The sequence below is a fragment of the Oratosquilla oratoria genome, chromosome 9, assembly GCF_046742065.1.
Source record: "Oratosquilla oratoria isolate Oo_2021 chromosome 9, ASM4674206v1, whole genome shotgun sequence".
Lineage (NCBI taxonomy): Eukaryota > Metazoa > Arthropoda > Malacostraca > Stomatopoda > Squillidae > Oratosquilla > Oratosquilla oratoria.
In genome coordinates this window covers 71,337,890-71,363,383 of record NC_134785.1, presented here as the reverse complement: position 1 = coordinate 71,363,383, position 25,494 = coordinate 71,337,890, and the positions used below count along the sequence as shown (strand labels likewise).

Here is a 25,494-nt window from a genome sequence, read left to right as displayed (position 1 = left end):
TTTGCACTGAAGCCACACATAAGGCACATCTCACGATAAGGCGCACCACCCGATTTTGGCTGATTTTAAGGATTTTGCCCGCGCCTTATGATCCGAAAAATACGGTAATAGTGATCACAGAATTTTATAATATTGATAAATGCTACCTGAAAGAAATTGGAAAAACAAATAGTACTAGTTACGGGATGGAATGTGATTGTTAGCATATATGTATGTAAAGTTTGTGAAGTGTTAAAGACTGGTAAAGGAAACAGAACTGAGCTCCAGTAGGAATGATGTACACAAAAATTCACTGGTGTGAGTATCTTCATATAACTGGGAAGAATGACGAGCACAGATGATTCAGGAATGAAACGAGAACAACATAAAACAAGACATAGTCAACACTAATGTATACGGAAATTGTGTTAGCAAGTCAACCTGTGCTCAATGTTAGGTTGTAAAGTACTGTAATCTATTTCTACAGTGGCAACCATCAGCTATTTTCACCTGATCATTCCCAACCATCCAGAAACCTTCATATTTCTACTCAGTGTCCTTCCATGCTGACACTGAACTCTTGCCATGTGTCCCTATTGAACACTTCCTCCCCTCCTAAAACCACACATTTTCTTTTTTCCCCATGTGCAATCTTTGTGAATTCCATTCAGTTTCTAAGACCAATGACAAGTACCTGTTAGAGGTTTCCAAGATGGAATGAAGAGCACTGTCTTTCTGCTGTCCATTCTCGAAACCTGTCATCACCCTCCCCTTCATCTGGAGTAGTAGCCCCAAGGGGTTGACACTCAATTTCTAGACAACAGGGCCCCATGATGATTTGCTTTAATGTCACAAATTCACCCCCTATCGGGAGGCTAGGATGGTGCCCCTTACAGTGGACTTTGTAGTGTGGAATTTAATGAAGCATGCCCTTAGTTCAACTCACCCCAAGCAAGATTTGAATCTTCATCATCTCGACCTCCACCACAAGTAACAATGCCCTAACCCACTCAGCCAGCAAGCATCCTGCCCCCAAGATACCTATCTCAATTGAAAATATATTTACTCAACCTTTTTGCAAATCAGGTAACAACCAGCAACTGCTCCCTCCTACTACTACTTTCAGCTAAAGACACAGAAACTGTTCCACACTTGCACAACATAGATATCAGTCCAAAGCTTCTTCCCAAAGAGATCAAGGGGCATGAGGACAACTGCCAGCTCTTGCCAGGCTGCAGGTTTCCCACCCAGTGAAACTCAAGGCATTATTATCCAATTTTTTCTTCAATGTTCCACACCTTTTACATAACCTAATAATTGCTCTTAAACACTTGTTTCTCCTTCATTATTTCACATACCAATATACCTCATCTTTCAGGCTGAAGGTCTCTATCAACTTTGACTATATTTCCCACAATATCAACACCAAATAGGCTTGGCCAGACATAAACTGCCCCTAATACAATCATCACAGAAAGGACACCAAACACCTAATCCTGTCATACCCTAATCATATCCAGACCACAGCACAATATATTTTCCTTTAGTGCAGCCTTATGGGCCAATCCTGTAGCTGTTGCCAGTTACCTAGAATCCGTGGGTCTACAAGGACAGCTGACAACCAGCACCTGTTCCCCTCCTCTTACAATCCTGTCAGTCAACTGGTAACAGCCCCATACTTCCTGAGACATTGTGACAAGATGAGGAAGGTGGAAAGCAAAGTATGGGTCTAGTTATGAGTGCCCTCTCTCCTGCAGGAGAACTACAGCTCCCGGGTAATTGGAACAACCACCAGACTGACATATTCACTTGAGGAGGAAAAATTGTGCTGCTGTCTAGGCAAGGCAAGACCTGGCCAGTATAGGATATGTTTAGTGTCTTCTGTGTGATGATTGCATCTGGGGCAGTTTGTTTCCGTGGACAGGCCTATTCTGTGTTATTTAAGAGCTGGATGATGACCTGAACACAGTCATGCTAGTGTGATTCTTGCTCGTCTTGGAAGGGATTTTCTGCTGGAGGAGTTTGATTGAGTAGGAAGTTTGGTGGTCATTATTAAAGTGATCATTTTGTGATCTGATTGTGAATGTGTGTGTTATGTGCTTTTGGTATATCTTGCTGCATTGCTTCTGACCTCAGGTAATGGGCAAGATGCAGGAATGACCCACCATCCAGTAGGAGCCAAGAAAAGATGAAGGGAGGGTGGTGATGAAATGGGTGGGAGTGGAATTATGCCTTTTAACTTTGGCTATCCCCCTTGTAAAGGGGAAAAAGACCATGGGATATGTATGTATATAAATGTGCCATACAGTGCAAAAGGAGATAAATATGCAAAATTCAAAAGAAAGGGAAATATCCTTAAATAAAGACACTACTGATATGGTTCATTTGTGTTCAAGTCATCTAAGATCATAAGTTTCCTCAATACTACTTACCTATCTACATTGTTTCAGCCACCCCCATATATGTGGGAACAGGCCTTTGGTATGTATGTATCGTATCTGCATTATCTACATATACACCATACTGTATTGTTTTATCCAATAGGGTATGTATGTATCTATGCATCTGCATTATTTACATATGCACCATACTGTATTGTATTATCCAATAGGGTATGTATGTATCTATGTATCTGGATTATTTACATGTACACCATACTGTATTGTATTATCTAATAAGGGAGCTCACAACATGTACCTAACTAAAGTGTTCTTGCAAGATACAAGAAGGCCACAAGAAAGAACTATCCCCCAGCTGCCCATCCTCAAACCCTATCAACTTCCTCAGTGAAGGTGAGCCCTTATTTGTCAACATTCAGTCTTTGGGACTCAAGTTCTACTTTAGCAATTTCATCTATATTTCCTCCACTTTCAAACACAACAAGAGCCAACATCTAATGACTGCTTCCTACTTTCAGCAGATGACAGGAACAGTCCCATACTAACATAATCCACATATCTGTCCAAAGTTTCTTGCCAGAGAGATCATCAAGAAGGCCCATTGCTAGCTTCTGTGGAGCTGAAAGCTTCCAGTCAGCAAAACTCAAGGCAACAACTGATTCTGTCAACATTAACCAACACTTTTATCCTTTGGGACAATACTGCACTAAAGAGGAGTCACAGAAGTGGTAAAGGAGAGATATACAGAGGGCACCAAAACAAGTGGGGCAGTAAAAGTTAGACCTGATCAACAGTGTTCTTTAAATGAAGATAAGACTCGATCATAAAAGAATGTGACTCTTATTTGTAAGGATGTCACTGGACCCCACAATAATGACTGCATAAAACTTGAGCAACCAATACCCTATCAGGGCAGCCCTTTTAGGGGGGGCTACAATTCTAGTCTGGACTTACTGCCCACAAGGGTGACAAAATAATGAAAATAATAATAAAAGAGGTCAAAGAAGCCCTGAATATTTTACCATAACCAATGAATTCTGCATTAGAACCAATATGAAATATTTTCCATTATCACAACCACATTGGAGTCTGGGGAATGCTTTATTCTATTATGAAAAAATATATATATTTACACTGATTTTCATTTAATTATATGACATGCACAGCAAATCCATCTTTTAATATGCATACCGGTATCCTATAATCATGTTACACAAATTAGGGTCACATAATTCTCCATACTTCTAATTTTCCTATGTTCCTACAAGAATGCCAAGCGTTCTCATGAGAACCATATAAAGTCTAGAAACCCCACTCTATCATTATCTCCTGTAAAGTTTAGTGGAGTGATACAACTATCTTACAGGTGTGCAGCTAAATTTTTCCAAGATATTTCTATAATCTAAGATAAATTGGGCAACAAATGGGTTATGGGTGGGTGTATGCCTTGGCTGGACTACCTCCTATACAATTGATGAATGTATTTCTATACTGTGCCCTCATAGAGCAATACCATACCTATTCACAACTGACCTAACACCAAAAACAGAACATACAACTAAAGATCTCGCCAAGTGGATGGCCTGAAAATAAGGACCCAGCACTGCTACTACAAAACAACCAATAACAAAATTACATCAACAAGCAGGAACTATAGGTGAGAAAACAGAATGTATAATTTCTCTCAGAAATAATCAGTGACTGGTTACCCACTGACCCCCAGGATCAAAGAAGCACCCAACAGTGAGATATTTATAAAGAGACATGCTATCCCATTGAACATACTCTAAAATACTAGGCCTTTTGATACCTGGGCCAATATTCTTGCACTATACTTCTTTCATGGGTGGAAAAGTAGAAGCTTAAGAACTACTTTCTTCAATTTCTAAAATCTTCAAAACTTTACTCAATTTTAGAATATTAATTCCAATTATCAAAAGAAACTAACATGGTACAATTTTGATTAGAATACTCTCACTGCAGAGTACAACAAATGTGGAGTGAAAAGAAGAGAAAGAAAAAAGAATATATCCTTTTCTTAACCACATCGCTTTATTCTAAACAAAGATAATTTGACTAACCGGAGTCTGTTGATCGGTATCTGTTGTCTTTTCTGACAATTTGCTCTCCAGATTACGAATACGATTCTCTTGTTTCAAAAATACGGCCTTAAACTTCTTCATCTCTGCCTGCAATTCATCCACCCTTTTCTTAAGCTCTTCGTTTTGTTTGACAACCTGTAAATAAAGACATCTTTTAAGTTTATAGCATTTTAAAATCCTTCATGCAATAACTGTGACAAACATTATCATTCACAGTCATATGTGGTGATGAATAGAGGAGAGCAAGTGGAAGTGACTTGGAGAGTAAAGGAAGCAAGTAAATGTCTCGGGGAATAATTTTTTTATGAATAATAGGTACCTAAGGATAAACACAGAGAAAGTTGTATATGGGAGTGATTGTGTCCGCAGCATTGTACAGATTGAAGACTTGGATTTTGAAGGAAAAAGAAAGGAAGTGTTTGGAGTGTATGAGAAGTATGGAAGGTGAAACCAAGTAGCAGCACCAAGATTCTTACCTCCTCCACCTTTTCCAAAGCTTCTGCTGAGACTGCTGTTGCCTTGCCATCTTCTTCAGATTTGACTTTTCCTGTTGGTGGCATTTTGTCAAGAATGTTGGACTTCTTTGTCACTTTCAATTCACTTTTTGCCACAGGTGTATATCCTCCTAAAAAGAGAAAAAAGAAAAAAACATAATAAAAATAAATGAAAAAATATATTGGAAATGTTTCTTCTCCATTTAACAATTTAAAAAGCATTACATAGGAAAAGAGGTGTGGAAGCAGAGGTAGAAAGAGTGAACATGAGATGGATGGATGGGGTAAAAGAGGCATTGGGAAAGAAGGGAACGTCTGTTGAGGAAGGATGGGAGAAGACAGAAGATAAGGGTGAGTGGAGAATGACTGTGTATGGATGATGCTGTGATGCATGAGGGGGAGTAGGTGGGATGTGTGAGAAAAATAATTTGATGAAGCCCAAAGGGATTTCTCCCTGTCTCCTCTTTTTCTGCAGGAGGGGACAGAGGGGATCACCAATTAAATGAAGCAGCTTTGCTGTGTCTTGTGACACTGCTTCTGACCCAGGGCAGTGGGCGAGATACAGGGATGATCCGTCATCCAGGAGAAGCCAAGAAAGGGAGGGAGGGAGGGAGGGAAGGGGGGTGAATGGAGTGGAGTACATGGGGATGGAATGGGTGAGAGTGGATTTATGCCTTTGATTTTTGGCTACCTCCCTTATAAGGGGAAAAGCCTTTGGTGTATGTATGTACATATATATATGTACCAAGGTTTTTTTCCCATTTACAAGGGAAGTAGCCAAAGTCAAAAGGCATAATTCCATTCTCACCCATTCCACTCCCATTCACCACCCCTCCCTCTTTTCTTGGCTCCTCCTGGATGATGGATCATCCCTGAATCTCACCCACACTGGCCTGGGTCAAAGGCAATGCAGCAAGACAGAGCACATCCACAGCAAGGCCACTTCATTTAATCAGCCACCCCCAATTTCCATTCCCTCAAGCAGAAAAAGGTGTTACAACAAGAAAATTCAAAGGCAAACATACCTTTAAGAGACATGACGATAGGATCACTGTCCTTCCCTGACCACCATTCCTCAGCTGAGAGTGCGGGAATATCACCTGGCGTATCTGGGTACAAGTCCTCTTGGAACAATTCAGACTACAAAGAAAAGAAAGGACCAGCTGTTAAATATTTCATTCAAAAGAAAATTGTTATTCTTGTGAATATATCTACAGCATAACCTCTATTTTTCAGTTAGACAACCCTTCATGCTGGAGTGTAATTATTACATCAGTTTCAAGTTATATCATGAAGAAATTAACAGGACTGTTTAGAATTCTGTTGGTAATAATCAGCTCTTCTATCTTTGAGGGTTTGTACCTATTACTATTTCTTTCTCTGCTATGTACAACCCCAGAAAACTAATTAATTTCTCCACTTCCTCAAGCCACTCACCCTTTGCACTCACATTCAACCTGTCACCATCATTATTCTTCATATATCTCATCACTTTACTTTTCCCTATATACATTCAAAACGTTCCTCCCTCGTATATCCTTCCCACTCAGTCGCCAACTGCTTCAATTCTTCTTTGGAAACAGCCACAAGTGCAATGTCATCCACATACAATAATTCACTTCCCAGGTAAAGGTGGGGATGTGTCAGGAATGTGTCATGTCACCATGGTTCTTCAATGTGTACACGAATGGGGTGGTATGGGAAGTAAATGAGAGGGTAATGGGCAGGGGCTTGGAGATGATTAAAGAAAATGGAGAAAAGTTGGAGGTGAGCCAGTTGTTGTTTGCTGACAACAATGCCCTTGTGGCAGGGTCAGAGGGGGGATTAAGGAAGTTAGTGATGGAGTTTCGGAAGGTACATGATAGGAGAAAGTTGAAGGCTAATGTGAGTAAAAGCAAAATGGTATGTACAAGGGGAGAAGATGCCAGTGAGTTGGAAGTAAGTCTTGAAGGTGAGAGAGGCTGGAGGAAGTGGATAACTTTGGGTATTTGGGGTTACATGTGGCAGGGAAGTGAGGATTGGAGGTGGAGGTAAATTGTAATTGAGAGAACCAAGTAAATGCCTTGTGGGACTAAAAAGTATAATGAGAAATAGGCATTTGGGAATGGATGCAAAGAGGAGATTAAATGAAGAGATGATTGTGCTGACAGGACTGTATGGGCCAGAGACTTGACATTTAAGAGATGCAAAGAAGAAAAGTTTTAATGTGTTTGATATGAAATGCCTGAGAAGTATGATAGGGGTTACAAGGTTGGATAGCATGAGAAATGAAGAGGTGAGGAGAGCTGGGGTGGAAAATGAGATGGCAAATAGGGTTGATGAAAGAGTACTGGGATGGTTTGGACACATGGAAAGAATGAAGAAAGATTAGTATAAGAGGTGTAGAAGGCAGAGGTGGAGGGAGTGTTCTTGAGGGGATGACTGAGGATGAGATGGATAGTTGGATGGGGTGAAAGGGGCAATGAGCAAGAATGAATTGTCTGTTGAGCAAGAGCGGAGAAGGCAGGAAATATTGGTGAGTAGAGAATGGCTATGTATAGATGACCCTGTGATGCAAGGAAGGAAGGGTTTGGGGGATGGGGTTAGAGAGTGGTTATGTGTGAATGATATTTTGATACACCCAAAAGGGATTTCTCCCAGTCTTCTTTTCTTATGCATGAGAGGACGGAATGGAGAGGTTATCAATTAAGTGAAGCACCCTTGCTGTGGATGTGTGGTCTCCTGCTGCATTGCTTCTGACCCAGGGTAGTGGATGGGATACAGGGATGACCTGTCATCCATTAGGGGCTCAGATGAGAGGGAAGAAAGGGTGGTGGATGGGAGTAGAATGGGTGGGAATGAAGTGGGTGGGACCGTGGGAGTGGGTACATGCCTTTTGACTTTGCTACCTCCCTGGTTAAGGGGGGAAAAGCCCTTGGTATACAGATAGACTTCACATGTCCTTTCATTCCCACCCACCAATTCCAAACATTTGCCAAGCACTTTCACATTTACATCCTTTACCACCCCATACATATACACACTGAACAACCATAGAGACACCATACCACCCACAATTCTCAAACCATTCACCCTCTACATTCCCAACCCTTACACATGATCTACTATTCATGCATAGTTTTCTGACTACCATAAAAAAGACTTCTCCCTATTCCATACAAATGAAACATGCTCAATAATACTTCTATGAGCCCTATCATATGCCTACAAGTTTATAAAAACAAACCAAAAAAATCCTTATCTTTTGCTAAGTACATACATACATATACCAAAGGCTTTTTCCCCCTTACATGGGGGTAGCCTTTTGCTAAGTACTTCTCACAAAAACCTGACCCACACATTTACTTGATCTCCTAAACCTAGTGATCTTCCCCAATCTTCCGATCCTCTCCATCAACACATATATACATCTTACCGACAATAGTGAACATACTGATCTCTCATACTTGTCCCACTTCCCTTCATATAGTGGGGCAATACATGCACTCCTATTCACCAACACAATTCCTTCCCTTACACTGAACAATCTCATCAGCCACTCCACTGATACTATTTCATCTTTTGTCAGATATTCCATGACAACCATACAATCCAGGTTACATAGCTTTACAACTACAGCTTTCATAGCCTTTAACCCCTTCCATACGGTGCCGCACACGTAGGCGTCATGGACTTAGATCTCGGTGGCAGCAGCCAATGCCAGCCGTACGACGTGTCGTAATAATACTCGCATCATAAAATATAGTCACCGCTTATATCGATCGTTCTCTCTTCACCCGTGAATTTTGATAACCATAGAAAATGTGATTACAAAAGAATTAGAAAGAATGTCATTATGGAGGGGCGACTACAATAAATATAATCAAGACGCCGATATGGCAGCCTCGCGAATACACTCGCTCCCCATGACGCCTACGTGTGCGGCACCGTATGGAAGGGGTTAATACTACTTTTATCTCCTCTTTTACAATAACCATCATTCACATCAACCATCATTACCCAAGCCTTCCTCTACTCCTCTACGTTGAACTTGAAATACCCTGCCCATTTCTCGCTAACAATCTCTTCCATGAACAACTGTCCTTCTGCTCCCTTTATCTTCTCCTCTCTACAAGATTATCCTCTTCCTACTCAAGTTTTCCTTCCCAAAAATAAATTTTAACACTAACATTCATAGTATCATATCATCTATGTCCAAAGTTACAAAATAAAGTTTACCTTTCTTGGCACAGTCATTGTGACAATTTGACAGAAGCCATTGTTGTTAAGTCTGTAAAACCTCGTAATTTCACATGCATTGACATCACAGCCTCGTTTGCACATCATGCCAATACCACGTTGCGTGTCTGCAAGCTGGAAGGTGTTGATGTAGTGTACGAATGGAACCTCCGGCGTGACTTCAAAATAACGGATTACACTGTCACCTTTTCCTGTGGACAGAAAAAAAAAAGTTTAAATATGTCTGAGATGAAGTGTTTTAGAACTATGGTGGGGGTTACAAGGTTGGTTGGAGTGAGAAAAAAAGGAGATGAGGAAGAGATCGTGGGTGAAAAGAGAAGTGGCAGGGTGTCAGAGTACTGGGATGGTTTGAGCATATGGGAACAATGAGTGAAAAAATACTAGCAATAAGAATGTTGAAGACAGAGGTGGGAAAGGGTTCTTTGGAATATCTACCACGTCATCCATACACACTTCAAAGAATCATGACAAAACTACACATCCATGATGCAACTCCATATCAGCTTCTGTTCACAACATATACATATTCTACTATTAACATAAAATATTTTGACCACCTTCAACTCATTTCCTTCTATTTCATTATTTGCAACAATTCTCCAATATTTGTCAACCCTATCTCTGATAACAGTTGCATAAAAAACATCAATTACTCCACATTCACATATGCTACAACTAGCAACATACTTACCACACAAGTAGATAATGTTGGTGTCAGGATCATACATGGGGAACATGACACCATTTGACGTGTCCAATTCCACCATCGTGATGGGGTCATCAAGGTGACCAGGGGCACGAAGGGAGTATTGACGCTCTGACCTTTTCGAAAAACCTGTTGTGAAAATTAGGCTGTTTCGCAAGAAGATAGCTCTCGTGGCTTTACTCCCTTCATGAGATGGTGCCTCCTGAAATGATTAAGATCACAATTAACATGTTTCATTTGTATTTTTCTTTTCTTTTCCAATTTAATGTCATCACCCCCCTTCTCACTGAGAAGACCTTTTGAAGCAGGAAATTTAACATAGTATGCCCTTGCTATACACTCACCACCAGGAAGCCTTACACTACCTCTACTACCTCTTGCCCAAGAAGTGACACTAAGCACCTCAACCAGTGAGTTTTCCTTACTTCATAATGAAAGGGCATGGAAGTAAATCATTCTTTTTCTCCCACCCTATCCATCCACCTTATTTTTGTTCTTAACTAGAGTTCCTTTCACCCACTTTTGCTTTACACATTCTTGTTACTCCTCTTTTTTCACTTATTCTTCCTATACAGCCACACCAAGCATTCTTTAATCAATCATATGTGCCACCTCTTTCCATCCCTATTCTCCACTTCACCTCCACATTTCTTCCATCCTAATTTCTACTTTCATGAATATATAGGCTCTTCCTTTTTTCTCTCCTTCAGAGTTCAACAAGGTAATTAAATAAATATAGACTTAAAAATACTTATACTAAGCAGAAACTTCCCTATTCATTGAGGAAAAAATAATTGCAAAATTATGACCATGCTCAATTACATGGTTGTCCTTCTACTTGCCTCCTCTATTTCTCCTGTTCTTGGATCGATGAGTCTGATTTTTTTGTCTTTACAGGTAGTAATGAGGTACGATCCGTTCCAGTTAAACGATGCTGAGTATATGATGTCTGGATGAGAATCTATAACGATTAGGGCCTCGCCAACGCCGACATTCCAGATAATTACGAGGTTATCTGAACCACCGGACAAAAGGACATTGTTGGCTGTGGGATGCCAGAGGACAAGACCAACACGACGCTGATGGTACGCAAGGTCCACCACTGGTTCCGTCATCGTCCTGAACAGAACAAAATACATAATTAGTATATGTTAACTACAAATTACATAATAATCTAATGGATGAGAAGAAATAAACATATAAATAAAAATTACCTGGTGTAAAAAATAAGCATTACAAACATACTATAACAGAAAGTAATGAAAAGATTGCCATACTAACAGTTGTGCTTTAAAATATTCAAGACAATAAAAAAATATCAAGTTCATACTTACTGATGTTATGATACTCCAGTAGTGCAAAACAAAAAGATATATTAATTCTTATATGTGTTACAAGATATGAATAAAAAGCTGCCTACAATTCTACTTCACAGCATTTTGTTACATCATCTCCAAATCCACAATGTTCTTCTTTCAGAGTTGAGATCTGAACTACAGAAGTAATCTCCAAACTGGGTCAGAGATAATGGTATTTACACCATAACAACAACCATGGCCTGGAATTTCAGTGACTGGAAACAGAGCACACCACAGTAGTCAATAATAATCCTGAGACATTACTACAAATCTCTCTTGAGGAAGAACATGATTGTTGCCTATGTTGTATTTGTGTGCTTGTCTTTATGTAACCAACTGGTAAGAGGAAATGTGGAACAGCTGCCAGCAATAAGCTCTCCTTATGTTAAAAAGTAAAGACAATAGATGCTGAGAGATGTAAATAGAAATGCTGAATTATATCCATCCTTAAAATGAATTATACACAGGTAAAATATCAATCAATCTGGAGATGGTGCCGTAAGGGACTAACCCTTCGTCTCGGAACCAGGTCCAAGAACTCTATCAATTTCAGCTGCATGTCATTCACCTTTTATCAAAGCTGACAATTGATAAGTGCTGCCCTCTTTCTACTACTACTACAAGCCAGAGACATAGAAACAGTTCCACAATAACACAGTAATCTCTTGTGTATCCATCATATACCAATGAGCCCTATTATAGTGAATTCTGGACATAACCAATGCCAGATTCCTTCCAAACTAACCATAATACAACAAATCTACATAAAAGACAAAGTTTACAATGATTCAGTTTACACTCTGAGCAGGCCCTACACTTGTTTGTGTGTATGTGTGTTGTGACAGTATAATCAACCTGCTCTGACTAGTTTCATTTCCTAGCATGGTTAGTACAGTACTATAAAAATACATTGTAGAACAGTGTACTTCATTCTTACTACTGTATTTACATATCCAACATATGTACCAGTTATGTTTGAGCATGTGACAGCAATACATACCCTTGCTATATCAAAGTTCTGAATATAACATCAGACCCTTCCCCCATATAGTTAATTATATTGAGGGTTTACTGTACAACATAGACAATATTACAAAATTTCTTCCTAGTGAGGTCTATGGGAGCACCCAAAGACCACTGCCAGCCACTGTGTGGTTAAACATTTCCAGTCACTAAACCTTGAGGGAACAATTTCAGACAAATAGACAGACACAAACACAAACACACACAAAAGCTCTTTCATCTTCACAGGAAGGGCAATAAAGTCAAAGTAAACACTCACTTCAGAAAACCAAAATCCCTCCCATCTCATCACCTTATGAACAAGGGGTCACCCTTCTGTCACGCTGCAAGGGTTGTGGACAACAATTTAGCAAGACAGTGCTTCCACAGTGGGGCCCAATAGCCAGACCTGGCTTACTCCAATGCTTCATCATTTGGCAACCCCTTTCTCCTCCAGATAAAATAATTTCTGAAGATCTGAATGTCCCTTTGAGCCATGTCATTCTTTCATATATTCACAGTCTCCCTCAATTCACTCTTACCTTTAGCACTCTCCCTTTCCTGCTCAACAGACATTCTTCATACATCCATGACCCCCTATATACCATCCATCAACTTCATTTTTGTTCTTCCTCTCAAGTTCACTCCATCAATTTCTGCTTTCTACACACCTAATATTTCCCCATTCATTTTCTATATACCCTAACCACCTTAGTACTTTTTGATCTTTACTACTCAACTCGTTCTTTCTACCTGCAACATGTAACAATAAATGTTAAAAAAAAACCCACTAGCCCACACATTCCACCTAACACATTTTTTCATGTAAAAATAAGCATTATGTGGGAATCTTTTACCCACCATAAAAATGAAGTCCTGTGACTATTAAGCTATTTAGTAAAACACATGCTCTTTATATACAGCAAGTATGCTTAAAAAGCAGTGAGGAAATGTGAAGAGAGGCAGCAAAAGTGGCAAGTGCTAAGGCCTTAAGATAGTTGCAAAATGGCATGATTATAGCAGATGTTATCATTCCTTCCTTATTCTATGCAAACCACAAAATTATTATAAAACTCCATATCTATTTGGTAATGGTCTTGTTATATCATTATAACATATTAACATATATTTTTCTCTTTCTTTTTTTAATTATACACATTTTTACAGTAATAGGCCTCAATACCATATCTGTGAACTACCAAGTAATATTTGTTGTCTCCAGTGTCACTAACTGAAAACCTGCTGTCCCACATTGGCATCAGTCCTCAGTCCCTCCCAACAATCTCTCTGAGAAGAAAAACTGGACTATTGTCAGATACATTAATGTGGAACTATTTCTGTCATCAGCTTTTAATTAGGGGATTGATTGCCAGTTATCAGATCTCTTTAAATGAAAATGTGAAGGAAATATAGTTGAGTTCCCCTGATGTTCATCATTTCAGCCTATGTTGCAGTCTCTTCATAAACTTTCCCATCTACTGTAAATTAAGAGATTCCTGCTCCATGTCTTGATTTACCATTCAGAAACCTGTACAACAGTTTAGACTCACCTTTGCATTTACAGTAAACCCTCAATATAATGAACCATTTGGGGATAGGGCTCTGACATTATATCCAATATCTTGGTATGTTACAGAGTATGTCTTACTGTCACAAATGCTCAAACATAACTGACACAAATGTTGTTGTACATGTAAATACAATAACAAAAATAAGATATATTGTAATACAAAGTGTTTTTATAGTACTGTACTATACTAACCATGCCAGGAAGTGAAGCTCTAGTTTCAACAGTAGAAGCTGTCACCACCAATAATTCACTACACCAGTGCACACTAGAGCACTGTATTTCTATGTATCTCACTTGTATATCAAACTTGGTTTATTATATCAGTGAATAATTCAAAAGGAATATGGCATTCATTACATATGAATTCACCATGAATGGGTTCATCATACTGAGAATTTTCTGTATACCCTTTTTGAAGTTCTTTTCTTACTCTCTATATCTTAATATAATCATTTCTAGCCCTTCTGTTGTCTTCTAGTTATTTGTTTTAACTTTTCTTCCACCTTCCATGCCACATCTCTCGAATTTGCCGTTTCATATTTTTTTTTAATCAAATCCATATTTTCAAACTTTTCTCTCCACACCCAAGTTGTACAGGCTTTTAAAGATTTTTCATGCACATGTTTATTTTGAATCCTCCACCCTTGTAAAGATAAAAAGGCCACTGGGTATGCATATAGGATAAGAACCATGCACATAAGGTCCCATTTCTGTGCTTCCATCACTCAACTTTACTTTCCATCTGCTTATATTGTCTGAGTATCATTTCTTCTTCCATGTTCCACGAGTCAATACAACATGGAAAAATTCATTCACTATCGTGTGCCAAATTTGTGTTCAAATAAATTTACTCATTGTGGATGACTCCTACTTTTTCCATGTTGCATCTGACTGGAGAACTGTACTTAATATCGTTCAGATATTTTTTTACAAGTTCCTCTTCCACATTCTCTAGTTATTCTTCCATACTATGCCTTTACTGTTGATTATGTCCACACCTATTATAGTTTTGAAGACTGGAATCTTATCCCTTATTTCTTCCAATGTTGGCAATTCCAATTTTGTTTTCCTTTGTATGTTCTGTAATCTCAACTGGAAACCATTTTGGTTACTGTATTTTCCCTATACACATTTCTTGATAAAAAATTCTTTTTGTAAATACCACACCACTGGAATGATTTTTTTTTTTTTTTTTGTGGCCAACTTGTCCATGCATTGAAATACCACATTTTCATTAATTAACAGTAAGAATGTATGCTTCATATTCATTATTATCACACTAAAACCAATCATGGGTATGGTGTTCCTATATGATGGACATCAGAGAGAATCATCTCCCTCTTCCCCATCTTCAAAATTCATCAATAGCCTCACCTCCTTTAAGGCTGCAGCCCTGAGGCAAGCCCAAAATCTCTCTCAACTACGACGAAATTTCTTTTAGCATCCCTAAGACTTCATCTCTTCACTGGAATACTGCCCCTATGAACTTTATTGTCAATGAAACATTGTACTTCTTCAAAGTTTACACATGAGGATACTTCTTCAAACTTTTCACACGAGGAGAGTTGACAACAATCAACTACTCCATTCTACTACAAGCTGGTGACATGGAAACACTTGCACATAACACAAAACACTCCAACGTTTCTTCCCAAACAAATTTATGGTAGAACCCAAAGATCACTGCTAGCTGCTGTGGGGCTGCACATTTCCAGGTGGTGAAACTCGAGGCAACAAGTTTTACCATTATTAAGCAAAGCAAAACCAAGTATTTCTTTATTACATACTTAACTCGTTTATATTAACATGGCAAAGAGTATAAATTAGTCAACGTAACTCTTAGCAGTAATACTTACGTAACCAATCCAATATCAGGGATTTGCCAGACTTTGACAACACAGTCCTCTGAACCTGATGCAATGACATTGTCATTGAAGGGATCCCACGCAATGTCAAGTACTGGACCTTTATGCCCTCCAACAAGTGGATGGTCTGCAGGAATACGGCCAGCCTGTAAATGGAAGATTTGTGTTCACATGTATAATTTCTATTCACATAATTATCACAAGTTTAACTTGATTTTCAATGAAGTTATCAAGAACATGATACAGATTATCAGCATCCTTTGTTTTATGCCATAAACACTACACTAGTTCATGCCAATGATAATCTACTGCAGTTGAGCTCTCTCCACTTCTAAATTTAATATTTCTTTCTTAACATCTAAAAGTGAACACTTTTCTTGCCCTCTTAGCAAAGTAATTTTCAAATGCAGCATTACAGAGGTGTTTTGGAGACGAGCCAATAACTGAAGCACAATAGTTGTCACTAAAAATATTCAGAATGACAGACACACACAGACTCTTTGTTGGGAAAGTAGGAACATGATGTCAGCAACAAATGACATCTGGCAAGATGGCATGGAAACTTGCTTGATGCCAAATACTACTAATTTTGTTTAAGAATAACACTGGGTAACAGCCAAAAAATCGTCAGGGGTTTCTCAGCTGATTTAGACTAATTTTGGTGTTCTGAGTCCAAATATCACATTGGTTTTGCTCAATCAGGTCAACTTTTTGAGATACAGCCATAGGCCTACCTGACGAGCTATACATATGATAATTTGAAGGGTTTTGAGTTCAATCCTATTTTTCTTGAAGAATATAGTGAATTATTCATATATAAATGGTTGCTTCTGGTGTGTTTCTGTTTGAAATTGACTAATTGACTTGTTTCTTTCTTTTCAGGGTATTGATATGGCTTCGGTGCGACGGTCATGCAGGAATAATCCTGACATTTTCTGCTACATTTGCGGAGAATACACGCTGTCAATGCACAGGAAGAGCATCACAAGCTTTGTGAAGCGCGCATACCAGGCTTACTTTCAAGTCAAGCTGGGTGACCAAGATAAGTCCTGGGCACCGCACACGGTGTGCATGACGTGCGTGGAATACCTCCGGCGGTGGACGAAGGGCACGAAAACTTCACTGAAGTTTGGGATTCCGATGGTTTGGAGGGAGCCGTCTGACCATGAATCGGATTGTTACTTCTGCGCCATCAATACTACTGGCATCAACCGGAAGAATCGGAGCAGCCTCCAGTACCCCGACCTTCCATCTGCCCGCCGTCCAGTTGCTCACTGCGAAGAACTTCCTGTACCAGCGTGCAGAGAGCTTCCTGACAGCGACGACGAGGCCACCACTGCATATGAGGGAGGAGATACAGAAGAAGAGTATGAAACACAAGATGGTCCGCAGCCCTTTTCACAATGTGAGCTTAATGATCTGGTTCGGGATCTCAGCTTGTCGAAGACTTCCGCCGAGCTGTTGGCCTCCAGACACAAAGAGAAAAATCTACTCAGCGAGGACGCGCGTATCACGTTCTTTCGTAGAAGGCATCAGGACTACATGGGCTACTTCTGCCAGGAGGAAGACCTCGTGTACTGCCGAGATGTCGCCGGTCTTCTTGTTAAACTCGGCGCTCCTCAATATGATCCGAGAGATTGGCGACTCTTCATAGACAGTAGCAAGCGCTCTTTGAAGAGTGTGCTCATCCACAACGGGAACGAGTTCGCCTCAATTCCTCTTGCGCACTCCACAACTCTCAAAGAGAAATATGAAGCAGTCAAGTCCGGGTACACAAAGTACCCATGCTTTATATGTAAGTGGGACAGTCGAGACAGAGCCCAGCACTATGTGAAGAAAGAGTGGCCGGCGCGAGAGCAGTTAGTACCTGGGGCGAGCAACATCATAAACGAACCTCTTGTTGACCGGGAAAAGATTTTGTTCCCACCGCTTCACATCAAGCTTGGGTTAATGAAACAGTTCACGCGCGCTCTGGACAAGGATGGGAGGTGCTTCAACTACCTGTGGCGAGCCTTCCCTGGAGTGACCATTGAGAAGCTGAAGGCCGGCATTTTCGATGGCCCACAGATACGGCAGCTCATCAAGGACACAGAGTTCGAAAACTCCATGAACACGCCAGAGTGCGCCGCCTGGAGGTCGTTTGTGCAGGTGGTGAACAACTTCCTGGGGAACAAGAAGGCAGCAAACCACGCCACACTCATCAACAGCATGATAAAGAACTTCCAAAACCTCGGGTGTTTGATGAGTATAAAGATGCATTTCCTGTTCTCACACATGGAGAAGTTTCCTGAAAACCTTGGTGCGGTCAGCGACGAGCCGGGAGAAAGGTTCCATCAGGACATGCGTCAAATGGAGGAGAGGTACCAGGGGAGGTGGGACGCAGTCATGCTCGCGGACTACTGCTGGTCGCTGAAGAGAGACAACCCAGCAGCTGCTCACACACGGAATTCGAGGAAACGGCGATTTACGCCGTGAACTCCGAACTTTTGTGTCACGTAACGCTCATGTACATGTATTAAGCTTATCAAATGTAATCGAGTATATAAAAAATGAATGAATTTGGATACGTTGACTTTTATTTCCCCAGGAAAACGGAAAAACCGAATTTTTATGATCCGCATAAATTGGGTTTTTGGACAAAAAATTGTTTTTTTCTTAAATGTCTGTAGCGAACAATCCTGACCTGATTGAGAAAAACCAAGGGCATTTTCAGACTCAGAGCATCACAATTAGTCTAATTCCGCTGGAAAACCCTGGACGATTAAAAAAAAAAAAAAAAATTTTTACCCAGTGTAATAATTAATTTACAAAAAAATAAAATAAAATAAAATAAAAACCATTGAAAACAAGGGAGTATCGTACTTTAGATTCAGTAATGTTCAATTGCCTGTGTTCTTCAAATAGTATTTCTAACAAGAGATGTGCGTAACTCGCTAAATGCCAGTTCCTCGTATAACTTCAATGTAAGAGCTAAAACTATCATGAACACTATATTTCTATCTCAAATGGGGAAAACTGAATACATTTTTAAATGTATGGTACCTGAATCTTCTAATTTCAAATTGTCAGTTTAAGTGTAAATACAGTACTGTACTACAAATATTATTCTCTGCTCTATATACTTTGATGTTATTCTTACATAAAAAAACCCTACTACTTATGAAAGGGTTAGACACAGATCCTTTACAAAAAAAAAAAAAAAAATGTAATAAAATATTTCTACACTTTGCACATGCACACAACTTATTCCATCAGTAGCAACTCAACAATACACACAATTTCTTTTCTTGTTCACACAACAGATTAAGTAAATAACCACTCAGTGTTAATAGGATTTAAAAGTACTGAAATACATTTTTTTCAGTTGCAGGACTTGGTTAAGTCAACCAGAAAAAGGTAAAGGAACCTAGTAACTCAAAAACGCTCTTCTATTGTCGCTTTGGTTAAGGTCATTATTTAACAATGTTCTAGCACAGGGTTTGCTGGTAAAAAGTAAAGAAAAAAAATAAAGAATAACTTTCAACCACCCCACTGCCCCGGGCATCCCTTGCAGAAAAACCTGTGGCCCCCAGTAAATGGCCACGGCCACCAAGTTGGCCTATAATTCACTCGAAAAGATTGTGTTGTTGCCTGGATAGGATGAGAATAGGGCAGTGTAAAATGAAATACTCAGAGTCTTTTGTTATGTGGTTGTGTCTGAAGCAACTGGTGTCTGTAGCCACCAATTCTGTGTTGGTACCATTTCAATCAAGGGTGATGATCTGCACATAAATGTGCCTGTGTTGTTCTATTTGTCTTGAGTATAATTTCCTAGTGAAAGACTAGTGGCCTTGCTGTGGATGTGCTGTGTCTTGCGACACTGCTTCTGACCCAGGGCAGTGGACAAGATGCAGGGATGACCTCTCATCCAGGAAGTGCCAAGATAAGAGGGAGGGAAGAGGGTAGAGGGGAATGGAGTATGTAGGGAATGGAATGGGTGGGAGTAGTTCCTATGCTTTTTTCTTTTGGCTACCTCCCATGTAAGGGGGGAAAAAGCTTTTGGTATATGTATGTATGATAATTTCCTTGTTGGACTGACATCTCAGAGAGCATGGTGAAGTAAAGGATTTGGAGGCCTATCATGAAGTGCTTGTTTGTGATCTGAGAACATGTTTTTGTATGGATGTGTTGTAGGATATGGGCTTGGTTATTGTACATGTTTGAACAGTATGTTGTGGAGGTTATATCTTTTATCAAATTCAGGTAGTGGATAGGTACAAGGACTCTTGTACTGGGTATACCTAACATTTTTGTGTTTTGCTATGGGAAAGATTTTAGTTTCCAAGTGTAAATGTTTTATTGGGATCGTTTTAGTGCAGCCAAGTATTATTCTTGAAAACAAAAAAAAATAATCAACTTATCATGCCAACCTCCAACACTTACCGTAGCTGCTTGCTTTTTTGTCATATATTTCTGTAAATACAGAACCATTGTGCTAAAAATTTATCCAGCATAAAAAAATAAAAAAATGAAACCCCTCTTTATGTATTAAAACGATAATAACTAAGGACCTTAATCAAAATGTATGGACATATTCTGTTAACCGACAAAGAACAGGCATACATATCTACTGTGTTTCTGATATGTAGAGGATTAGGCCACACAACTACTAGATTGATCTAAAAAATGGTGATGTAACCACCTACAAACAATGTGTTGTAAAATAGGTGCTGCATGTCATACATTCCATTCCTGTAACAAAGGTTATTAGACTTACCAAAACCCCCTTCTTATCAGGTTCCCAATGACCCTCCTGAAAATAGGACCAAAATGACACCTTTATAAAGAAACACACTGATGTAAAAATTATTTACATTCTGCACCCTGCTCCATGTGCCAATGCATTCATGGTCACAAATACATTTCATTTTTATCTTCCAATTTTATTTCTTCCTCACTTGTAGCACTTTCCCCCACATAGGGAAACACTAATCACTGGTAACTTACATAACACCACAAACCAAAAGAACGAAGTCAATCAACACAATAATGTTTTCCTTTGGAACAATAATTTTCCCAGAACATAAAATAAGCCTATTCAAGAGAGAAATTATAACTAGTTCTTATAAAATACACAATCACAAAAATATACAAAACTACATGCCCCCAATCCTTCACTTTATGCATAAATACATGAATTTTCCTTAAAGTACACATACAGCAAAATAGTATAAATGAATATTATTATTCTGAAATAAATGTATTGTAAGATACATTCATGCTAGATAGTGTACATCAAAGAGCGCTGAGGTAGTTTGGGCATGTTTTATGGAAAGAACGAGTGAGGAACTATAGATAATAATAAGTGTGGAAACCAGAAGTGGATGGAATAAGTTTACACAGACAACCATGAATAAAGTGAATGGGTAAACAATGCCTTCCACAGGACAAGTGCCCAAAAATCCTGAATCTATTTTGATACGTACTTCCTTTAGTACATTCAGTCGACACATGTACCAAACAGTGAAAAACAACAAGAAAAGAAATTATCAATAGTAAACACATTTTGGCCAGCAGAAACTCTGATCATTTTACAAACAAATCATAAGAACCTCACTTACCTACACCTCCTCAGCATGGTTCCCTACAATCAATCAATCCACTGCCCCAGGACTCTTTTGTAGGAGACCCATAGTCTCTCAAAATAAACACCATGCAAGGACGGAGCCTTTATTAGTACAAAGTTTCGCTTGTTACAGCTTTTTCAAGTACATAATGTTCTTGAAAAAGCTATAACAAGCAAAATGTTGTACTAATGAAGGCTCTGTCTTCACATGGTACTCATTTCAATAGACTTGTTGGCAAGTGCCACTTTCATACACCCATAGTCTCCCAAGGAAACACCCTGCAATCAATCAATCTATTTGTTACCCCTGGTTTCTCTTGCAGAAAGCCTGATGTATTCAGGTAACCAGCAAAACACCATACAAACCACACAAAACAAGGCATTAAGAATAAAAAAGAATGCATTAAAACCAACCTAAAAGAACATCTACACACAGAAACCATAGGCCTCTCCAAGGAGCAACATATGAAAAGGAATGGCAAAAATTTTATGCAAGAGCCCTCAATCTTGCCCATCACATAACACAAGCACGACCAATTAAAGATGACAAAATGCCACAACAGGACCATACAACTCAAACATCTTTAATGACTTATTACCTGAAATTTGCAACATATCTATACAAAAACACATTTACACTCAGATCATGAAACAAGTACTCCAAGAGACCACCAAATTCATCTAGACAATAGTTTTACTGAAAATTCTCCCCACCCCCCCACAACAAGCAAGAATCTTACTAGCATGACTACATTCAGGCCACTGTCCAGGCTCAAAGCACTCCTTTATGCAAATAACTTGATTAAAAAAAAAAAAAAAAAAACATAGTAGCTACAAACAGCTGCTCAGACCACCCAAGTTTACTTTGACAAACTAAAACAATAGCTTAGAACAGTGCTTCTTAACCTTTTTCACTGCCCGTACCCCTTGGCATCTCTGAAAAAATTCCCGTACCCCCATCCAATTTAAATACAATGCAAACATATGAAAAAGTTTAGTGATACAAACCTTGCTTTGCTCTCTTATGGAAAATATACAGTACCATTGCACTGGCTATCTTGTCAGGTACCCCAGGTTAAGAACCACTGGCTTAGAAGTAGCATACTGGAGGCCTCTCTTCAAAAACGTCAGTAACCTTACTCACTCCAGACAGCAAGGAATCAAAGAAACATCCAAGAGTAAGACTGGATAGCCTAACCATTCCCTTGAAAAAGACATAACCTTCAGCCCACACATAAAAGACCTGACAGTGAAAATCATCAAGAAAATAAACATCCTACGTTTAGTAGCAAGCATGGGCTTTGGTCAGAAGTAAATTTTAATCAGTCTATAAACAGTTTTTGAGAACAATACTGAACTATCCTTTCATAGTATGTCTCAATACCCAGTAACACAAAGACACCCAACAAACTAATCAAAATACAAGTACTGAGAAAAATAAAAAGATGCACCAAAACCACCCAAATAGAAAATATGCATACAGAAGCTGAAATCCTCTGAAAAAAACACATGAAAATAATAAGTATACAATTCTATGCAAGGTCCCTCAACCCTACCCACACAAGCACAACTACCTCAATGTAACAAAAAATACACCACCAGCATATACAACATATCATGTGCACCAAACAACACACCCATACTAAAACACATTCAAATCACAAAACAAGCACTTCAAGACCATCAAACCCCTCCAAATAATACCTTCCAAGAGTAGCAATGACCACACTAGGTCACCATCGATCACTAACATAACACCAATAAAGAACAGGCCTGGACACAGAAACAAATTGCTCCAAATGCAACCATCACACAGAAGACACCTAACACCTCATGATACACTCTCCCATCTTTACCATATCCAAACAACACAATATTTCTTCCTTAACCACTTTGGTACAATGACACCTATGTAGGCATCATGAGGCACAAGTGGGTACACAAGAATGCCAGCGTCGGCATCTTTATTATATTTTTTTTTTTGTAGTTGTACACAAGTTAACCCCAGATTCTGTGAACTAGTTTAATCATGCTTTGTGTTTATCACTAATCAGAGAGAATGAGTAATAGAGCAGTGACTTTATATTCTATTATGCAAGTAGTGTGATGCATCATTCATATAGCAGCCGATGCTACATGTGAGAGTTCGACTTGTACTGAAGTGGTTAAGTGACCTACAGATCAATCCAGTGGTTGTTGCTGGGGTCTCCTCCAAGAGACATATGGAACAATGAACTGACCAACTGATCCAGTTTTTAAATAATATCAACATAGAATTGGCCTAGCCACAAAAGTAAACTTCCCAAAATGCAATCACCACATAGAAAACAGTAAGCACCTACTCCTACACTCCCCTACTCTACCCTTACCCAAACAATTGTATATCTCTTTGCAACTTGTAGACCACTCTGGTAACTGCTGCCTCATACCTGGGACAACAAAACATGGTAGTTTTCACCCTCCTTAGTACAACTCAAGTCCTTGTCAGTTTGCTGTTGGTGTTACTACTGTTGCTTGCATCTTTGAAATTATATAAATATTACACAGAGATAATGGGCAAAGTCAAAGCATACATCCACCCCACACCCATCTAAATCCATTCACTGTCCTCCCTCCCATCTTGGCAACTCTTGGATGAAAGGTCACCCTGTCCTGCACCAAACTACTCAGCAGCAAGACATAGTGCCTCCACAGCAGGGCTAAGTAGCCAGACCTGGTTTACCCCCATCACTTCACTATATGTGTGGTGTGTACTGCAGCACCTTTGACACAAGCCATGTGGCTGGGGACGGGTAACACTTCATCTACATGGTGCTAAGATGAGGGTGTTGAATGGGTTTTGAGTCAATGTGGGATACGTGTAGGTCTGGTGTATGCTCTGATTCGGCTATCTCCCCCTTCACCATATGGTGATTCCTGTCTCCATCCACTCTACTTTACATAGCCGAGAAGAATAATGGTTCATCCATTCACAATCTCTCCCTGTTCACACCTATTTATTGCACCATCTTCCTTGCTCAACATTCTTCTTGCATCCAAGGCCCCCTTTTTCTATACATACACCTCATTCTTGGTTCTACTCTCAAAAACAGCATCAAATAATAATGACACAAATCTGCCTTATAAAATGTTTCCTCTATTTCAAGCCAAATGTAAAAAAATTTAGATAAATCGTATAAAAATAAATATATACAAATAAATAACTAAATAATACAAATATAAGAAGAATAAATAATAAACAAGTTAAAGGTATGACCAAAATTAAATTCCTTTATACATACCTGTATAGAAGAAAAAAGTACAGTATTTCCTTAAAAGTAAGTTTAAGTTAAAATATGCTATAAATCAAAAACATCTATCATTTCAAAAAGGTTATATGATCATACACAAATCAACCAAATACAAGTAAAAATGCTGCCTCTTGGAACAACTGCTGCAACATGCTAAGAAATGACAAAGGGGAATACTTCTATTTATAAATCCACTTGGAACTACACATCACCAGGCAAAATCAAACTTTGTATTTTACATACACATTTTACCTTCAGTCAAAAGGAAAACCTTTTACAGACTATTAATTATACTTCCAATGCCATGAAACTGCTAACATAAGCATCCGTACTATGTCCTCTAAAAATAAATACTGCCCCCTTTACACACCACAAATAGCTATGACAGAGATGACATCACCAGCACACTGAACCTTTCACTAGTTTGTTCTCTTTTCCTTCCACTTTCTAAATCTCCTGAAGACAAGATCATAAAAAGACACACACACACACACTATATATATATATTATATATTATATATATATATATATATATATATATTATATATATATAATATTATATATATATATATACACACACACACACACACACACACACGAGCTCTGAGCTCTCTTCCAGGAGGGAAATAGCTGTCGATCACGAGTCCAACACGTGATCCAAAGACCAAAGACCAAGTGAATACACATCCATCAGGAGGTGCAGCCCTGATGGTCTGACACTCCATCTCTAGACTAGGGCCCCAAGATCTCTCTCTAATAACTTTAAATGTATTTCTTGCATCTTTTCACACATGGAGAACTAACAACTGGCAACTGCCTCCCTGCTCCTAATACTTTCAGCCAGTAACACAGAAACCATCCCACACTATCACTAGAACACTGACA

At 39.1% G+C, this 25,494-nt stretch overlaps 1 protein-coding gene across 6 annotated transcripts in view; it reads right to left on the bottom strand.

The window, feature by feature from the left end:
* The window catches only part of coro (protein coronin), a 51,752-nt gene that overhangs the window by 4,482 nt on the left and 21,776 nt on the right, over nt 1-25,494 (bottom strand). For 3 of the 6 annotated variants that reach the window (XM_076190846.1, XM_076190850.1, XM_076190851.1), the window contains exons 3-11: nt 20,471-20,506; nt 20,137-20,166; nt 15,706-15,860; nt 10,762-11,038; nt 9,905-10,121; nt 9,193-9,404; nt 6,000-6,114; nt 4,957-5,105; nt 4,460-4,615 (exon numbers count right to left, since the gene is read on the bottom strand). In XM_076190846.1, coding sequence (XP_076046961.1) covers nt 4,460-4,615; nt 4,957-5,105; nt 6,000-6,114; nt 9,193-9,404; nt 9,905-10,121; nt 10,762-11,038; nt 15,706-15,860; nt 20,137-20,166; nt 20,471-20,506 — 1,347 coding nt within the window. The remainder of the gene's footprint in view (nt 1-4,459; nt 4,616-4,956; nt 5,106-5,999; nt 6,115-9,192; nt 9,405-9,904; nt 10,122-10,761; nt 11,039-15,705; nt 15,861-20,136; nt 20,167-20,470; nt 20,507-25,494) is intronic. The other 3 variants (XM_076190847.1, XM_076190848.1, XM_076190849.1) reach the window with 3 other exon arrangements.